This window comes from Curcuma longa, chromosome 11, assembly GCF_044706935.1.
Source record: "Curcuma longa cultivar G26 ecotype Majalengka, Jawa Barat chromosome 11, ITB_CL_G26_1.1, whole genome shotgun sequence".
NCBI lineage: Eukaryota > Viridiplantae > Streptophyta > Magnoliopsida > Zingiberales > Zingiberaceae > Curcuma > Curcuma longa.
Window position 1 is genome coordinate 10,803,090 of NC_133871.1, and position 20,191 is coordinate 10,823,280.

Sequence of the window (20,191 nt, forward strand, 5' to 3'; positions counted from 1 at the left end):
AGACGGAAATGAATATTCCGTCTCTAATTATAGCGACGGAAATTAATTTCGTCACTAATTCCGTCGTTATTTCATGAATTTCTTGTAGTGTATGTTTGTTTGACTTGCATGATAGTAAAAATTATTATTTATTGAATTTTATGAAAAAATTTTAGTTTTGTTGTTCAACTAAAGATTTTAAGTTACGTTAATTAATGTTGTTATGTCAAGTTAAGATTGATTGCATTCGAATAGATGCTAGCTAGCAAAAGAGAAGTTCAATTAGTGCTAGTAGAAAAATTCAAATGAGTGCAAGGATGACTAACATAGCGATTGGAGAAATCAAAGTGACTAGATTCTTAGTAGATGGTCAAATAGGTTAAGAACGATATTGGATAGTATATCTCTTGGTAAAGGAAGTCTCAAAGGCGAGATTTTTTTATTAAAAGAAGTCCTAAATATAAGATCTATTAGCAAAGGAAATCCAAGAGGCAAAACCTCTTGAAAGATAAGGAAGTTTTGAAAGTACAACCTCTTGGTAAGCAAAGTCCAAGTGAATTAAGTTAGTTCATAAGTTTTTAAGAGACTTTGACTCGCATAAATTGATTGTAATCCATGATCTAATCTGCTAGAGGTTGAGTTGATGATCTGTATTGAGTCGATGATTAAACAATCAATTTAAAATGAGAGGAGTCAACTAGAGCAATTGTCCTAAGTAAAATTAATTGGCCATAGTTGAATAGATTTTTAATAATAATTGGAAGAAAAATATTGTAGCATGAGGTGATGTCTTTACGTCGGGACCCCTCCATTATTATTCCAAACGAGCTGAAAGAAAATTATTGATCTGACAGAGAAGGTATGAGTCGTTAAATGGTTTACATGAATCACTTAAAATTAAATTGAGTCAGATGAAATATTTGTTACAGAGTAAAATAGTCAATTGAAATCAGATAGTTGACTGGTGGATCCAATGCCAAGCAAAAGCTCGATTGATCATGAAACTAGTGGATTTGTGATGCAGGGTAATATATGAGGAGTCGAATTTTAATGGATTATAATTTTTGATTCGGGAATCAGAATGATACACGGTCGGATGCGTTTCGAAGCTCTTTCAAAAACTTTTATTTGATATGGGGTAAAACTCATGCCGACCACTTTTGGACCCATCCAACATCGTTTAGTGTTCCGTCTCGAACTTTTTTTTTTACTATTTATAATAATTTTTTATTTTAATTTTTTTTGTGCTATTTTTGACTTTGTCTAACTACGATTTTAGTTTATAGCCTATTTATAGACGTGTTTAACCGTTTACGATCAGTTTGATTGATTAATAAAATTTTTTCTTTTTTAGCAAAAACTTATAAGCGGTGCCGTCGGTGACTTTCTACTCGTTTTTCTAATTTCTCGATCTTAATCCCTTCTCAATTCTTCTCCAATCTTTCACTTTTAAAATAATCGCTATTCTGTCCGACGTCAATTTACGTAGGCAATAAAAAGACAAAAGAACTAGTCGAGCTACTAAAAGCTGGCAAAAAGGCTTTTAAAAAAACTAAACAGTGTTCTATATTCATGTTTGCTCTTACTGAATTAATATTGTTATTGGTTTTACTTAATTATAAGTTTATTGTCTTCTTGGTCTCAATGTAAGAAGAAGAAAAATCGTAAAGAGTTTCTCAATTGTAAACAGAAGAAATATATATAGTGAAACAGGTTTCATTATTACTTGCAGAGATTAATCCATAATTAACCAGCCACAAGCCGTCGCGGGTGTGGGTTGACTAGCATCAGTGAGTATTTTGATAAGGTGAAGCAAATTCGATTTCCATCCAATTTAGGTGGAAAGAAGATCGTTAATGAGATAGAAAAAAAAGTACTAGACCATGATCCGATTGAGATCAAGATGTATTGAATTGATTTTTTTTATTTTTTATGAAATTATTAAATTAATTTATAAGTATTAAATTAATGGTATTTAATTGGTAGGCGTTGGCCATTGATGTCAACGTTAGAGAACGTGCCATCAACGATGAGGCAGTCAGTACTCTAGCACAGTATGAGACCATGCTTGAGCGTGGAGGACACGTCGATTCAGTTGTGACAGTGGCAATCGAGGATGGAGATGTCGACGACGACTAGTCCGAGGGTGAGGGCTTTAACCACGAGGGGAACGGGGAAAAGGCATAAGGATGAGTAAGCGAGGCAATATCGGGAGAGGACAAGCGGAGTTGTCAAAAATACGGAGGACGAAAGGCAGAGATACGATATATAAATCTGTGCGATCATATTTTAATTCTAAGAACCGACCTGTAAATTAAAATTTTTTGAATTAACATAAAAGAAAATAATCGAGAATTAAATTGAAGCAACGCGTGCTCTTTTTTTATTGACTTTGATGGTTAGGAAATTGATCGATTGGTTGGTGGTTCGGAGATAGCGTAGAACAATGTATCTCTCATTGTTGATATTGTTGGGGAGAAAAGAATAATGAAAAATCATCGTCGGCGTGCTCGAATTCAACTCTTAAAACCTAGCTCCTCCTCCTCCTCCTCCTCCTGAGCGTACTCGGGCGGTCGGAGAGAGAGCTTTCTCTAGAGACGTAAGAAGAAATCTCATCAAGCTCATGCAGCTGCCCTGCACCTTCCTGGGATAAATCATTTCCGTCCTCGAAGCTACAGCCAATTAATCTTATAGATTGCAGCGGGTCCCGCATACAGTGGCCTCAAATCCTATTTTCCATGATGGCAATCAATCTCATGAACTCATCAGCGGGCCCACATCGTATGCGTCTGAAATCTTTCTGTTTTTTCCTCCCCTGTACCTTTCCTTCTTCGCTCTCTCTCTTCTCCATGGCTGTAGTTGTAATTTGAGGAGAAAGCAAGCGACAGGTTCGTCGGCTTGAAAAAGAAATGGTGACGGTGAATTCACTGGACCACGCTGCTCTCGGAGAGCTCAATCCGAGTGTCTTTGATGATAAAGTTTTGAAAACATTGAACTCAGATATGGTTGTCCTTTCATCGCAAAAACGTGCTCATTAATGGCGTAATTTTGCCCACTGAAACTAGATTAGGTTTTCATGACAGATACTTGGAATTAATTGTGTCGTGCAATTTTGTTAATTATTAGTAAAACTCAATTTCTTTTGCACCTCTTCGATGACAAAATTTGGCGTACGCAGAGATATGATGACTATAAGGAAGTTTCCTTTCCCATGATTATAACTATCATGCAAGAAATTTCAAACAGAGCGATATGAACTTTTCAGCAACTGAAAATTCCATTGGTTTAATTTTCTCACAGGATTTTGGTAGCCACACGCTAGCTAATCCGATAACGAACTGCGACTTTTTACGTCGTTGATTTTTCAATGACTTCGCCACCCTTCTCAACCTCGACTATAAGTTAGATCGGCCTTGTGCTCTTGTAGACAATTAATTCAGACCCACAGCACAAGAATATCTCTGGCCATGGCAGTTGCAGGCGAGGACCCCTACCGCTCCTTCATCACCGGGGAGGGCGAAAAGGACACGGAATGGAGGTTTGGTGCTCCTCCGAACTACGACGTCGTCAACAGGCTCTTCGAAGCGGATCGAACCAACGTATGCGATCGTAAACATCACCGTCCTACGTCTCATCCATCATTGATCACCAACTGCTGATTTGCATACTTTCTACGCATGCAGGTATGGCCTCTCGGATCGCTAGAAGAAAGGGTACAGCGAATGGTGAAGACCTGGGAGATGGAGCTGAGTCACAAGGTGCGGCCACAGGACTTCAAATCTGTCAACCTTGAGAAGTTCACATTGAGCGTCAATGGTAATTAATTAATTAATTGCATTTGTATGCGTCAATGACTAACTAACTAGTTCATCCGATCTTGACTCTGTACACTCTGTGTGTGTGTGTTTATGCCTGTAGGGAGGAGAGGACTCACCGCTGCGGGAATCGGTGAAATCGGGGGCAGTTACAACGCCTTCCTGCAAACCGACTTGCCCAAGAAGCTGCGCATCTACGACCCTGAAGAGGAGACGAGGGACACGTCGTCCAGGGAGTTCCTCACCACGTTCCCGCGGGGGTTTGCTGTGGAGATACTGCAAGTCTACAGCGGCCCGCCGGTGGTAGCGTACAGGTTCCGGCACTGGAGCTACATGGATGGGCCTTTCAAGGGCCACGCTCCCACTGGAGAACTCGTCCAGTTCTCGGGCATTGGCATCTTTCACGTAATTAATTAATTAATTAATTAATTAATTAATTAATTATTAGTATTATTATATACAATTAAGTTCATTTATGTGGTTGATTAAATAGGTGGATGAGGATTGGAGGGTGGAGAAAGTGGAGCTGTTCTACGAGCGTGGAGATTTCCTGTCGAGCTTCCTGAAAGGTGCACCTTTAGCGCACGGCGAGGCTGCTGGGGCCTGCCCCTTCGTCAGCTCCTGAAGACATCAAGTGAAGTACTGGTGCAGTGAAATGAAGGAAAACTTAAATCAGTATCAGTGTGGTGATATATAATACTAGTGACTGTGTTGCATTAAGTAATAAAAATATGGAATAAGGGATGGGAAGTATATATAACCCATCCAATCTGTGTATTTTATCGTTGCTTATAAATGCGATTTTGATTTCTATATAGTGAAGGAGCGAAGAAAAACACTATAATAGGATTTACCTTTCAGTAACCGAAAGTTCATCATCGTTTTACAATTTTTTTCAAGCAGTGCTACATGTTGGGATTTTATACGAAAAATAATAAATAAACACAGCGTAAAAAATTAATTCCTTCATAGATCCATATACAAATATACATGTTTGATCGAATTGTCACTTTTGTTACGTGAACAAAATAATTCAAACAACTTTTATTCGACAGATCTCAACACGATCAGCATGACCACGACTCTTCATATCCACACGAATACGTCCTTCATTCGTCACACGAACTCATCTTTCAGAGAAGAACCATCTTTATTGTGCTAGCAACTTGGATGGTTCAACCTTAAGAAGAAGAGACTAAAAGTGCTCCAACCAAAATTCATTATAAAAAAATAATTTTTATACTCATCCAATAGATTTTTTTTGCCTTTTATTTTTTTTTCATTAATGTTTCATTAATCTCTATTAATGGATGAGTCTAATCATTGCAATGAGTCTAATTTATATTAGACTCAATCAAATAATTCAATAATTAGATTCATTTGAATCTAACTTAATAAGTCTAATTCGGATTAAACTTAACCCTATAATCTTAGGGTCCATCATATTTTAGTTAAACTAAAATAAATTCATCTCCAAATTAATATGTTCTTTAATTTATGTGTAACTCAATAGGTTCTCATAACGTTAGCAATGTCTCTAAAACAACATTTTAGATACATAAGCAATAAGTGACATCTAACTAGGGCTGGGTCGGTACGGTATACCAAATTTTGCATACGATACCGTATACCGTACCGAAAATTTTGACATAAAAAATCTATACCGTTACTATACCGAAAATTCGGTATACCGGAATTTCGGTATACCGAATTTTTGGTATATTACACCGAAAATACTGAAAATTTTGGTATACTGATAATTTCGGTATGGTATTATACCGAAAATGTTGGTATACCGAAATATCGAAAAATAATAATACATCTAACAATGCATCATTGTTACTCAAGTGATGAGAATGTCGAGATTCGACCTAACCTTTCTATGACTATTATCTTGTATAACTTGATCATTCTATCGTTGATATCTAAACTGATCTATGAGACATAGACTATATCCCTTTATCAATCTTTATGTTTCTTGATCTCCAAATAAATTCACTTAACCAAATGAGCTCGATGATCATATTAACTTATTTGAGCATGACTATATATTTTAATAGTCCTACTTAATCAAGGGGCTCACAGATATCACTTCCGTCATATGGAAGGGATATATCTTATTTACATCGCTCACACCCTTCTGCATAATTTATTACATACCCAATGATCGACTTTATAATCCACCTTGTTACAGGTGATGTTTATCGATATTAAAGTACACAACTCCTTATGTAGGGAACTGTAGTGACTTCAGGTGTAAAATCTATTTATACTAATAGTCACTATAAAATGTTTATAACACTCATATAACGATTCATAAAATATTCTCGTGGCGGATTAATTCAATACATATTCTCTAAAATATACTCATGTGTCAATTTGATATCTTATATCTATAACTTGTGAGATTAAGTCATCAGTTGACCTATATACTAGTCTCAATGCATTATTGATATTATATATTAAAGTTTGATTAATAATAGTTAAAAGTAGTGTTCTATATGTATCTATAACCTCCCACTATCAATTCAATCAATTGATATATCGTAGACTAAAACCTACTACCCTAAGATATTATTATACTTATTCATCTAATACAGATTTGAAGTAAATATAATAACTATAAAATTTATCTTTTATTAATAAAATATATATGATATAAATTTTTTTTATCAATCATCTCATAATTAATTTTAAGGAAATATGATATAAAATTTTTTTTATCAATCATCTCAGAATTAATTTTAAGGTTGTTCTAACTGATCTATAACAAAAATAGAGAATGAGTAATGCCAATGAAACACATTAATTATAAGAAGAGTAAATAGTTTTTAAAAATTTCTTTATCAATCATTTCATAATTAGCTTTAAGGCTGACACTAACACTATAACAAGAATAGAAAATGAGTAACGCCAATGAAACACATTATAAGAAGAGTAAATAGTTTTATTCGAGCTGGGCAAACCACTCACAATCATCAGGCTTTACACAAGCCATTACCAGAGGAACATATACACTACTTATACCATCAGATCACAAAAGACTTGCTTAACTACGACATTAGCACAGATAATTAAAAACCAGTTCGGCAGATCCATGGGAATAAGCTCATTCACCTTTCCATGAAGATAGAGGAGGTGTATCAGAGTTTTTCCACGTAACCACTTGCTCAGGGTATCTATCACCCTTGACAAGATCCACTGAAGCATATGATTCAAGCTCAGCCATTTCCTCTGGTGTGAGTTTTACAGACAATGCTCCAATGTTCTGCTTCAAGTTTTCAATCTTTGTTGTGCCAGGTATCGGGCACACATCACTTCCTTGATGATGAACCCATGCCAGTGCGAGTTGTGAGGTAGTGCATCCCTTCCTCTTTGCCATGTCACTTACACGTTCAAAAATGACTGCATTCTGAGCCAGATTCTCTGGATGGAACCGCGGCAAATACTACATGTAACAAGAGAAAAATCTATTAGCTAGAAATTAGGCATATATATTTTGAATGAGCTTCTATTAGCTAGAATTTCAAATAGAAGTATTTAGTCCTCAGGCAGACCAATCTAACAAACACCAATTATCATAAATTTTACTCAAATTTTGTTGATGAGTATAGTATCTCCACTCAAGTTATTATATCTTTGCATAATTACTACAGGCAAGTTATCGTTCACAACTTCAACATGCTTTTATATATTTCCTGAAGATAACAACCATTGGAAAGTATCACCTCACCTTGCGAAAATCCTGCTCGGGTGCATTTTCGAATAACTTAGTTCCAGAAGAAAAGAAGCCGCGTCCGAGAGGGCTGTATGCTACAATTCCGATACCAAGTTCCCTGGAGAAAAGAAATGAAATAATGTAACCGACAATGTCACAGAAAAGAAGTAATATATGAATCAGAGATTGGGCGAGCTTTACCTGCAAGTAGGAATTATATCTTCTTCGGCATCTCTTGACCACAAAGACCACTCTAATTGGACAGCAGTTATCGGGTGAACAGCATGCGCCCTCCTGATTGTTGAAGCAGAGGCCTCAGACAATCCGATGTATTTGATTTTTCCTTCTTCAAATAGTTCCTTAAGCGCTCCCATCTATAATAGACGATTGAAATAAGATTTAATAGAAAGGGGATTTTAAGAGAACAAGTCAAGCTGGATGAGGCGGAGAAATTAGGGCAGGAGCAGGATCGAAACAATCGCAAGGTTTGATACATGATCGGAAAAGGAAATCGGAAACTGACGGTGACTTCGACGGGAACTCTGGAATCGATGCGGTGCTGGTAATAGAGATCGATGCAATCGACGCCAAGCCTCTGCAAGCTGGCATGGCAGGCGGACCTCACGTAGGCCGGGTCCCCTCGGACCTCCCTCTTACCGTCTTCCAAGTAGTATGCGAACTTGGAGGCCAATTCCACCTTGTCCCTCACGCCCCCTTGCAGCGCCTAAAGATTAACGAAGAAGAGGATAACGATGAAGGCGTAGAGAATCGGGGGTGGGAAAGCGGCGAAGAAGGTAGAGGTACCTTGCCGAGGAGGATCTCGTTGGTGTGGGGTCCGTACATGTCGGAGGTGTCGAGAAAGGTGACGCCGGAGCTGACGGCGTGGTGGATGAGATCGATCATGTCGGCGTCGGGTTTGGGGGGGCCGTAGAAGGCGGACATGCCCATGCAACCGAGGCCCTGGCGGGAGACCTCCAGCCCCTGAGATCCAAGCTTCATGCGCCCAACGCCTGCCGATGCTGCCATCGTCCTGCTTCTCGTTAGCACTAAGCAGCTAGCGGTGTGGATCGGTGTGGCGATGGCGATACCGATGGGATTTGCGCTAGTTAAATAACGTGGGCGTGATGGGAAATGGCAGCATATCTCGAGTTCGAGGCTGCGTCGTGGGCCGGTGCTTCCTCTCTCGTTTCCTTTGGAGGTCAAAGTTCTAGAAACACAGGGGAGGGAAAATAAAAAGGTGCAAGCAGCAACGGAAGAGATCCTCCGCTGGATGGGGCGATCGGTCAACGGCACTCCGCTGAAAAATCAAAGGATCCATTTTTTATTAGAATAATAAAAAAATATTTATTATTAAAATAATATTTCATCTCATTTTAATCTATTTTTATTTTTAAAAGTATCTTTTGATAATTTTATAAATTATATCTCTTACATAATTATAAATCATATAGCTGTTATACAATTATAATATTCGATAATATATTTCCATGAGGATTGGAATCACGATCTACTCCTCACTTTCAAACTTTTTTAATAATATTATTACTATATATAAAAAATATTTTCTTAGTATATATATATTGTTTAACACCTCTAAAGATAAAGGTTTATTACAATGTATAATAAGTATTTCCATCACTTAATATGTGCCCCCTTAAATGGTCATTTTCACCACTTAATATGCTCTTCAAATCTAAAATCCTAATAATAGTTATGATTCTATAATTATTATAATTATATAGTTATAATGACTAGAATTCTGTGAATTAAATTATCTATATGTAACGATTACGATTTATAATTGCTATAATATAATATCAACCAATATTGATTTAAAATGACTACTATATAACATGATTTCGTAGATATTATAATATAATATTAATAAAAATAAATTATTTAATCATAACTGTTATAATATAATATTAATTAATATTTATTAGAGATGAAATATTTAGATTACACTAATTATGAGTTGTAATTATTACAATATAATATTGTCAATTTTGAATATAGTCAAAGTGTATATGTTATAATAGTATGATTTTGTAATGGTTAAAAATAAAAATATATTAAAATAAAATAATAAATAATAAAAATATTTTTTATGATTTTGATATTAATTTTTATGGCTCACAATTTCAATTTACTTAATGCAATTTGACACCATATATATAGTTATCTAAATCAGTTTGGCATATTCTTGAATCCATCTAGATGCATGCTTTGTTTATAAAATTACAGGGATTGGATTGTTTAAACACCACTAACAGACTAACTATCATGACTTCATTCATGAGCCAAAGCATCCATATGATCTGATATTGATTATGACAGGATCCACCTTGTAGAAGATTATGACATTTCACCAAATCTAGACAAAAAGTCAAATTCTAATGTTCTGGAAAGTAGAAAGAAAGAGAGATGGCATGGCAGTCGCCTTCAAGTGTAAACAGTTTGAAAGCTACTCGCATGCTCAGCAGCTGTGCAGTCCAAGTCTTTGAAATATTTGACAATGTTATCTGGAAGGCCAAGGAGCAGAGCCAGTGTTCCAACTTCCAAGGGGCTCCATGAAATTTTCCTACATTTTTTTATTAATCCTCCATCATCTTTTACCTATTGGGTGTCTATCCTGGAGCATTTGTTGTTTAGGAGCTCGGCGAGGGCAATATGTCTTACTTGAGCAGAGAACTGATTTTCCTGATACTGCAATTCCTGGATGAGGAAAAATTCAAGGACGCAGTTCATAAGTATGCTAATTTTCCTCATTTAAAATCTAAAGCTCTGTGTTTTTGTTAAGTTTATTTATGAAATGGTTAAATTATAGGTTGGAACAAGAGTCCGGATTTTACTTTAATATGAAACACTTCGAGGATCTAATTCAGGCAGGGGAATGGGATGAGGTTGAGAAGTATCTTAGTGGCTTCACTAAGGTCGAGGACAATCGTTACTCTATGAAAATATTCTTTGAAATTAGGAAACAGAAATATCTGGAAGCACTTGACAGGTCAGCCTTTTTTCTTTTTTGATAAATTGCTTGGGGCATGAATCCATTTTAGCATGTTTTGCTTATGGTAAATACCTATAACCTTTCCCCCCACTTCTCTCAGCCAAGACAGAGCCAAGGCTGTGGAGCTACTGGTTAAGGATCTTAAGGTGTTTTGCTTCTTTCAATGAGGAGCTTTACAAGGAGATCACTCAACTTATTACCTTCGAAAATTTCAGGTCCTTATTTGAATTTATAGAATTCTGAATTATGAAGATGCTACTTTCATGATAAATGCCATAATTCACTATCACCATATTCTTCATTCTTATTTGCAATCATGCAGGCAAAACGAGCAACTTTCCAAGTACGGGGACACAAAATCAGCACGAAACATAATGCTTATGGAACTTAAGAAGCTTATCGAAGCCAATCCTTTATTTCGTGATAAGCTAACATTTCCTCCTTTTAAAACTTCACGCCTGCGAACTTTAATAAACCAAAGGTATTTTTATTGAGATTCTTTATGGTAGATAACTTTCTCTGTTTAACCTGCATTAACTTCAGCTCCTAAAGTTCTATTGAGTAATGAATAAAGTAAACAAAATACTCACAGTTTGCAACAATATTCTATACAATTTTAAAATTAATGTAATTCTGCATATTAAATGCATGCCATAGATTGCGATGATAATGTCTTACAGAACTGCAGAAACAAATTTAAACCTAGCCATTTGGGGTGTAGGGTTTTATTTATGATATTTAGGATTTGTTCATTTCTGAAGTATGGAGTATGAAAGCGTGATGCATTTCCATCTATTGTTTTTGTAATTATTTTTGTTTTGTACATTACTATGTTTGAAGTATCCTAAACTCATATTTCTGTTGCATCTTTTATTTAGCTTAAATTGGCAACATCAACTTTGCAAGAATCCACGCTCCAACCCTGATATCAAAACACTCTTTACTGATCACTCTTGTGCCATTCCTGCTAATGGTGCACGTGGGCCACCAACAAATGGGCCTCTTGTGGGGTCTATTCCTAAATCTGGAGCATTTCCTCAACTTGCTGCTCATAGTGTATGTGGAGTTGGATGCCACCTTCTAAAGCCTTGATTTGTTTCCAATTTTGGGCTAATATGGTCTCGTTTTCTAATCCAGCCATTCCAGCCAGTTGTCTCTCCACCTGCAAGTGCCATTGCAGGATGGATGACAAATCCCAACCCATCATTACCACATGCTGCTGTGGCACAAGGCCCTCCAGGTCTGATTCAGCCTCAAAGCACAGGTGCTTTTCAAATACCAAGATTCACTGTTTTAAAGATATTACTCGTCTTCTACTTGAGCTATGAATTTCACCTCTGCAGCTGCATTCTTGAAGCACCCAAGGACACCAGCAAGTGCCCCTACTGTGGATTACCAAACTGCTGATTCTGAACACTTGGTGAAGAGACTAAGAACTGGACAATTAGATGAGGTATCAAAAATATGCATTGTAAAGGATTTGTAACAGTCTTTTCTACAACTTGTTTCAGTTATGATGAGAACACATAATTTTCCATATATGACAACTAATGTTTTCCACTTTAGGTATCATTTCCTAGTGTAAGTCATCAGCCCAACATTTACTCTCAAGATGATATTCCAAAGACTCTAGTGCGGACTATTAATCAGAGTTCCAATGTCCAAAGCCTGGATTTCCATCCAATCCAACAGACAATTCTTTTGGGTAGATTGCTTGCAACCTTTTTTTTGTTTATTGATACATATACAATTTGCCTGTAACACTTTTTGGTATGGAACATGGTTATGTTACATCTCAATTTTTTTGCTATGCAGTTGGAACAAATGTTGGTGATATTGCCATATGGGAGGTTGGATCCAAAGAAAGGCTAGCACACAAGACCTTCAAGGTTTGGGATATCAGCTCTTGTTCTTTGCCATTGCAGGTGCTCCCTTCATATTTTCGGTTGCCTCTGTCATTGGTCTCCATTTAGCATCAAACTCAATCTGGTCCAATTTCTAAGTATTCCTTGTTTATTCTGCTTGTAGGCAGCTTTCATGAAAGATACTACTGTATCTGTTAATCGATGCTTATGGAGTCCTGATGGTTCTATTCTTGGTATAACTATTTTGTTTAATTTATTTTTAGTCAAATTCGTCTTCCATGTTTCCTGATTTGTGCATACTGACAATTTTTTTCTATTTGTATACTTATTTTGTGATTTCTAATTCCTGCAGGTGTTGCATTTTCAAAGCATATTGTTCAGACTTATGTTTTTATCTTAAACGGAGAGTTGAGGCAACAATTGGAGGTAAAGTAACTAAAGAATTCATTTTTTCATACAATAGTAGCACCTAACACTTGTCTGTAGATTGATGCGCATGCTGGTGGAGTTAATGATATTGCCTTCTCCCATCCAAATAAGAGTCTATCTATAATCACATGTGGTGACGACAAGGCTATTAGAGTGAGCATCAGTGGATGTGCTTTTGACTTGTTTAAAATACATTAACTAAATAATAATAATATGCCCTTATTTTACTATTATCTTTATGTAGGTATGGGATGCTGCAACTGGGCAGAAGCAGTACACGTTTGAGGGCCATGAAGCTCCTGTATACTCTGTATGCCCTCATTATAAGGAGTCTATTCAGGTTTATTTCTTACTACCACTTTATTTATTTTCTTGGCGAAGCTTTCTTAATTTTAGAAGTTTAATTTTAACTATCACACTGATCCACTTTTCCTCTTTATGCAGTTTATCTTCTCAACTGCAATTGATGGAAAAATCAAAGCATGGTTGTACGATTGTTTGGGATCCAGAGTTGACTATGATGCCCCTGGAAAATGGTGCACAACAATGTCTTACAGTTCAGATGGAACTAGGTGAGTTCCATTTACTCCACCTATCATTGTCTCTAGTTAGTTGCTAGCCTACATCATTAAGTAATCTTGAAGATAATAAAGAAGGTAGTTTGCTACATGCATGTGCTCTGATTGAACTTCTGTATGTAATGGACCTTGGGTAGGGGATCCTTGGGCATGTGATTAGATATATAACAACATTTGGGTGTTAAGAAACAATTGGTGCATCATGGCATCTACATACATGTTACATTTTGAATATTCTAACACATATTGTTAGAATATTATCAATACTCTTCTTTATTCACTGCTAATTTTATTAAGTTAAAACATGTTGCAGGCTTTTCTCCTGCGGAACTAGTAAAGAGGGTGATTCTCATCTTGTAGAGTGGAATGAAACTGAAGGAGCTATTAAGAGGACGTACTCTGGTTTTAGAAAACACTCATTAGGAGTTGTCCAGTTTGACACTACTAGAAACCGATTCTTGGCAGCTGGAGATGAATTTATGATAAAGTTTTGGGATATGGATAATATTACTATGCTAACTACTACAGATGCAGATGGTGGATTGCCTGTTAGTATTTGTTTGGTCAACTAGTCTACTTTAATTTGTCCTATCCAAAACTACTACTCAAAGTGACTTTTCCTTCTCTTGCACCACAGGCAAGTCCACGCCTAAGATTCAACCGTGATGGCTCATTGCTTGCAGTGACAACAACTGACAATGGAATCAAGATCTTAGCTAATACTGATGGCCAGAGGTTGGTAAGGATGTTTGAGAGTAGGGGATTTGAAGGGTCTCGAGGTCCTCAACAGATAAGTGCTAATGTGAAGGTAACTTTTTCATCATTTCTTCATGATTCAATAAATGTTTTTCATGCTATAAATTTAGGAGTAATAATAATTCTATGAGAACTCTAGGAAAAAGAAAAATAATTTTATTCGTACTTGTATTTCATTCTATTTACTTGGAACCCTAATTTTATATAATTTAATGCTTCTTCTATGCCTGATGTAAATAATAGGCTTAATTGTCAGTTCGATGCTTTGTTGGTCACAAAGTCTTTGCATAAAATTCAAACATAACTAAAGTTGGGTTATCTGAATTATTTTGATAATTTGGGCATCTAAATCTAGTAAGTATAAGCATATAACTATTTTGAGTTTTGAAATGGTTGGCTTTTGTCTTCAAAGTTTCACTGATGCTACTACATGATAATCTAACATCTGATTGGAGTTCCTTGATGATTATTAAAAAAATTTGATATGTTTTTTCGGACATGCATATTGGTGTTTTTAATGTATCTCTACATTATGCAGCCACCACTTATCAATGCATTAGGGGCTGTCCCGAACGTTTCTAGCCCCATTGTACTTACTGCTGAGCGACCTGATCGACTTATACCTGCTGTATCAATGAATAGCTTGGTAAGCCAATATTGACTTTAGTGTTGATGATCTTATTCATCTGGTTTGACAATTACAGTGTTAAATGAGTTGTGCAGACGGTTGTGGATAGCAACAGGAACGTTGATGTTAAGCCAAGAATTCTAGAGGATACTGAAAAGACCAAAGGCTGGAAGTTAGTTGACATTCTTGACTCTGCACACCTTAAAGCCTTGCGATTGCCAGATACATTGACAGCAAGCAAGGTTTGTTGGTCTTGCGACCTGAGAAGTTTGGTGTGGCACTCTAATCAATCAATTTTCTCCAATTTGGCTCATAGGAATAGCTATTTAATTCTCTATGAATTACCATGAAATAGGTAGTTATATGCTTTGTTACAAAAAATGAATTCAAAATATTAATTCATATAGAATTTTGATTCCCTAATCATGAGGGATAACTATTCTTTCTCTATTTGAGAAATAACTATTCATCTATTGCTTCCAAAAATACTTAATTTATTCAACATTCCAAAGAATATACATGTATTATGATCTTGCAAAGTGGGTCGGTTGGTCCGACCAGATAGGTCAAGATGGCTGGATTACTCTAGTTGATAATTTTCTCATAAATGTAAGAGAATGCATGCATTTCTCATGTTGGATGCTCAAATCCTAAAGTAGATAGTAACCAAGGGCTGCACATTTTCTTACTATTGCAACTTGCAGGCATTTTGGTTTCATGAACAGTTTGTGGCATGGAATCACAAAACATGTGAACTGCAAATTTATTGCAACATATTCTTTTGTTATCTTTTAACAATATCTATAATACACATCTCTCGAAAGAGAGAACTTGGATTTCTATCTCTAAATTGTACCAAAGGTTATAATCCAAAAGAAATAAGATATTGTAGTGATGATGCTTCAAGACAAAGCCATGTGCAATCAATCAGAACGTAACAGCAAGTCAGTTATGAATTGATTTCACTATGGTGATTGCCATAGATACTTCTACTGGGGTAATTTAGAACTTCATACTAGTTTAATAATGTCATAATTGTGCTGCAACAAGCATAGATCTTTTGTTTGAGTTTTGGACCATTGGCTTCTTGACTATAGTCTATCATGATGGCCTAAGCAAGATGTCAATTTTGATGACTGCATATGGCTCTAGACCACCCCATAATGAAGCATTCCTGACCTCAAAATTGACTAATATTATAGGGTAGCAACCATACATTAATCTTACATGCCAACCAACATCTGTACTATCTGGAAGAAATCAATGCATATATCTTGGTCATAGATATGTGAAAACACCAAAAATATAGACAGCTTTAGTTGATACTAGTTATTTGCTTCCTATTTCAATCATGGTTGTGCTTGTGAACTTGGTGTGCATTTCCTTTATTTGCATACTATCATAATCTCAAATAGGATGCCTAGGCCTTTTCTCTTATTAACTATTTGCCTATTCATGGAACATAATTTTCTTTACTACAGGTGGTGCGTCTGTTATATACAAACTCTGGGCTAGCTATACTAGCTCTCGGCTCCAATGCTGTTCATAAGCTGTGGAAATGGCCACGTAATGAGCGGAATCCATCTGTCAAAGTAACAAAAGTTTTGTTTGCAGTTTCTTACTAGATGCCGATACATTTTCTGATGTATTCTTTTGTTGTTTCTTCAGTCAAATGCAATGACTATCCCTCAGTTGTGGCAGCCATCAAATGGTGCTCTTATGACTAATGAAACAACTGATGCCAATCCAGAAGAAGTGACTGCTTGTATTGCTTTGTCAAAGAATGATTCCTATGTAATGTCTGCATCTGGTGGGAAAGTTTCCTTGTTTAACATGATGACCTTTAAGGTGCACAACATTCCATTCTCATGATAAATGATTTTTAGCTTATTTAAGTGAAAGATCGTATTGTTTTTATATGCTGCAATTTGTATGATACTTCACAGGTAATGACAACTTTTATGGCACCGCCACCTGCTGCTACCTTTCTGGCATTTCATCCTCAAGACAACAACTTTATTGCTATTGGAATGGACGATTCCAGTATTTTAATATATAATGTTCGAGTTGACGAGGTTAGTGTGGTTATACTAGCTCATCCTCTATGAGAAGCCAGATCTTTGTTTCTTCTTTTTGGAAGCTAAGCCAAAAACTCCTCTCTTACTCAAAAACCAAACTGAAAATTTCTTTATTATGCTTATGCCCAATGCTATTTTCATTGTCATCTCAGGTGAAAACCAAGCTCAAGTGTCACCAAAAAAAGATTACAGGCCTTGCATTTTCACAGTCATTGAACGTCCTTGTGTCGTCAGGTGCTGATGCCCAGGTACTTAGGTCTACTTCTACTATTTAGATATTTGTATCAGATCATTATATAGACCTGAGTGATCATGGTATTTTAGCTCTATACTTGAGTGCTAATGTCTCAATACTTATAGTTTTAACTCCTTTAAGGTTCTGTTTTGGTGAATCCAATTGCAGCTATGCATGTGGAGTATTGATGGGTGGGAGAAGAAGAAGTCCAGATATATCCAGGTGTCAGCCTCCCGTGCAGCCCCATTAGTTGGGGACACTAAAGTTCAATTTCATAATGACCAGGCACATCTCTTGGTTGTCCATGAAAGTCAATTAGCAATCTATGACAGCAAGCTTGAGTGTTCGTGCTCAGTAAGTTCTGATCTTAACAAGCTTTTCTGCTATCCTTGTTGGTTATGTTGGAATATTCCTCAGTAAGTTTTTTTTTCCTTCGCTATGATTGGGTGCTTGATTCTCTCTCAATTCCATAATTGATTTGTGATGCAATATGACAAGCAACAATCTCACAGAAGAGAATAAAACTCACAAAGAGTAGTACTAGAAAAATGATTGACATTGAGAGTAGATCCCTTTTACCCCAAGTTAAATTGGAAATAAATTAAAATACTCTGAAAGAAATAATTTTATATCTAAAAGAACTTTGATCTAATTTGAAATAATTTTCTAATATGTAAACATGATAATTATCAGAACAAAAACAAAAAACAACCTAAAATTTGAATTCATTATTTGCATTATTCTTCTCAACCAAGAAAAGCAACTCTCAGCAAGTTGTATCTTTCTTAGTTCATTTGCAAGTAAGAATCAATCTCTCTAGTCGACTGGATTGTGAAACACCTTATTTCTTGATCTGAGTCTATGCCTAAGTAAGAATGTACCTGAACTTTAAAATATAAGTCACTCAACTGTTATAACTCAAAAGTTTAGCTGGCAGTAGTCATCTCTTGTAAGATTCTCAATCCATCAAATACACCAAGCCCTCAGCTCGATCCATGTGTCACCTACATAGTCCACCTCTTCCGACTCTCTTCAATGTTGCCAATTCAATGCTCCTCATCCTATGGTCTTTCGAACATTTCATACTATCCTTTTCCGATCTCCAGTAGATTTTTAAGTTATCGACCTAAACCATCATAAGCTCCCTGAGCTTCATGTGCATCCTACTAAGTCTCTGCAAACTTTATATGCACACAAGTCATACAAGCAAACCTAACTTAAACCCTTTGACAAACACATCAAGATAACTTAGTTGAACATAACTATTTAAGGCATAAATGTCCTTCCATCCTTCCATATATAACAAGTCCTCTGCGTTGACATTGGACTAATACTCAACAAGCATTAGTATTAATTTTTCTCACAGTACAACAGCAACCAATCAAACATGAATTTGTTTGAGTGTTTGGAAAGCCACCGAGGACAAATAAGGATGAGAACCAAATCTAATGCTTTGTAATATTTATATGCATGAGTATGCATTTTTTTAAATTCGTTATTTAATGCAATTTTCCTGTTAACATTAATATAAATCTCTCAAATATGTTTAATATTTATCCAGTAGGCGAACCAATAGTAAGAGTAGGAAGTGGCAGGTACTGGATCAAATTAACTAGTTGATGAATTTTGGGCTCGCATAGAGAACAACGCACTTGAAGACAATATTATTATTAAATTGAAAAAAACACACATGCATTAGTGTCCCTTTTAAAAGACTCCTATCCAAATAAAAGTGACAATAAATTTGAATTTTTTAAAAGTTTTTAAAAATTATTATTTTTCAATGCTCAGTTCAAAATGGAAGCTTAACTATGATGGTTTATTTGTTGGATGTGGTAAAATCAATCTTGCAGAAGAATGAAAATTTTCCTTATTCTTTCTAAATGCTGATTGAACTGTCCTTTGCAGATCTCTCTTTCATGCTTTGATATATGTCTCTGAGGAATTCTTCCTCTGTGTGTGCATACATTGTATATTAACACTTACCTAAATGCGCTGGTTTAAATTAAAGATATCTGTTTTGATACAGTGGTCTCCTAGAGACATGCTCTCGGCACCAATTTCACATGCAATCTACTCTTGTGACGGCTTGTCAGTATACGCCGGCTTCTCCGATGGTGCCATTGGAGTCTTTGAAGCAGACAGCCTGAGGCTTCGATGCCGGATTGCACCATCTGCTTATTTACCAGCATCCATTCAAAGGTACACCTGAAAGAGTTTCACAAGCTTACCTATGCATCTCTTATCTCATTTGCACTATAACTATTTCCTTTTCTGGAATCACTCTGAAACTGAATATTCCTCTTTCAACTCCTGGTTTCCACTTTTCAGTGCTGGGTCTACTCATCCTGTGGTGATTGCTGCTCACCCGACCGAATCCAACCAGATTGCACTCGGTATGAGTGACGGTGCCGTCTATGTTCTGGAGCCGTCAGACATGGATCCAAAGTGGGGATCGGCCCCGCCCCAGGAAAATGGCTCTCATCCTTTGACCTCAAATCCTGTTTCCAGCAATAACCAGACGCCCGAGCAACCCCCTCAGAGGTGACAACTTCAACTTGGCTATCTATAAACAGAGTAGATATTTTGTGCAACTGACTTCAAAAGGATGAGTAACTTTTGAATACAACCTTTGTGCTGCTCATGTTTCTTTTTTTCTTTCTTGTTTTTTATGGCAACATGTCTCTCATTGTAAAGCTCGTAATCTTAATCTTTGTGATGCATAGAAATGTTTGTAAATGATGCTGATGCAATTAATTGTGCTAGAATTCCTTTTCTTCTCTATCTTCTTTTATACAGTTTGAGCAAGAACAAATAAACAGGTTGATTTACATTATCTGGTCAAAATAGCTGTTCTTTATTGTTAAATTTTGTGAAATACGTCTATGTTTTATTTATTATCAAATGCACTCATCACTTAATAAAAATTATTTTAAAATTATACACATCTTATTCACATCTTAATAAAGCTTTACTTATAATTTCTTAAACTTTGGTAGAAATCTTTTAGCTTTACTAATATATTTTTTTATTGGAATTAAGTTATTTTTCTTATTTTTATTTGGTAAAGGTGAATATTTAAATTGAAACTTTGATTTGT

The 20,191-nt window shown here is 36.1% G+C and overlaps 2 protein-coding genes and 1 pseudogene across 2 annotated transcripts; 2 read left to right on the forward strand and 1 right to left on the reverse strand.

Moving 5' to 3' along the window:
• Positions 1-3,402: 3,402 nt before the first annotated feature.
• Positions 3,403-4,609, forward strand: LOC141839482 (pathogen-related protein-like). The gene is made up of 4 exons (XM_074727227.1): positions 3,403-3,578; positions 3,663-3,795; positions 3,898-4,199; positions 4,288-4,609. The coding sequence occupies exons 1-4, from the start codon at positions 3,447-3,449 to the stop codon at positions 4,417-4,419; spliced, it is 699 nt and encodes a 232-aa protein (XP_074583328.1). The 5' UTR covers positions 3,403-3,446; the 3' UTR covers positions 4,420-4,609.
• Positions 4,610-6,696: 2,087 nt separating this feature from the next.
• LOC141840064 (putative aldo-keto reductase 2) lies at positions 6,697-8,634 on the reverse strand. The gene is made up of 5 exons (XM_074727954.1): positions 8,317-8,634; positions 8,036-8,236; positions 7,714-7,886; positions 7,528-7,630; positions 6,697-7,242 (listed from the first exon to the last, which is right to left on the reverse strand). Exons 1-5 carry the CDS (start codon positions 8,536-8,538, stop codon positions 6,904-6,906), a joined length of 1,038 nt encoding a protein of 345 aa, XP_074584055.1. The 5' UTR covers positions 8,539-8,634; the 3' UTR covers positions 6,697-6,903.
• Positions 8,635-10,169: 1,535 nt separating this feature from the next.
• On the forward strand, positions 10,170-19,867 carry LOC141842369 (protein TOPLESS-RELATED PROTEIN 2-like; annotated as a pseudogene).
• The last annotated feature ends 324 nt before the right edge of the window (positions 19,868-20,191 follow it).

What these genes read in the sequence shown, in the direction of transcription:
- LOC141839482 (XM_074727227.1), top strand. Translation starts at nt 3,447, where the DNA reads ATGGCAGTTGCAGGCGAGGACCCCTACCGCTCCTTCATCACCGGGGAG. An exon ending in TCGAAGCGGATCGAACCAAC is followed by an intron (nt 3,579 to 3,662) that starts GTATGCGATCGT and finishes CTACGCATGCAG; the next exon opens with GTATGGCCTCTCGGATCGCT. An exon ending in CGGGCATTGGCATCTTTCAC is followed by an intron (nt 4,200 to 4,287) that starts GTAATTAATTAA and finishes TTGATTAAATAG; the next exon opens with GTGGATGAGGATTGGAGGGT.
- LOC141840064 (XM_074727954.1), bottom strand. Translation starts at nt 8,538, where the DNA reads ATGGCAGCATCGGCAGGCGTTGGGCGCATGAAGCTTGGATCTCAGGGG. An exon ending in GAGTTCCCGTCGAAGTCACC is followed by an intron (nt 7,887 to 8,035) that starts GTCAGTTTCCGA and finishes CGTCTATTATAG; the next exon opens with ATGGGAGCGCTTAAGGAACT. An exon ending in CCGAGCAGGATTTTCGCAAG is followed by an intron (nt 7,243 to 7,527) that starts GTGAGGTGATAC and finishes TGTTACATGTAG; the next exon opens with TATTTGCCGCGGTTCCATCC.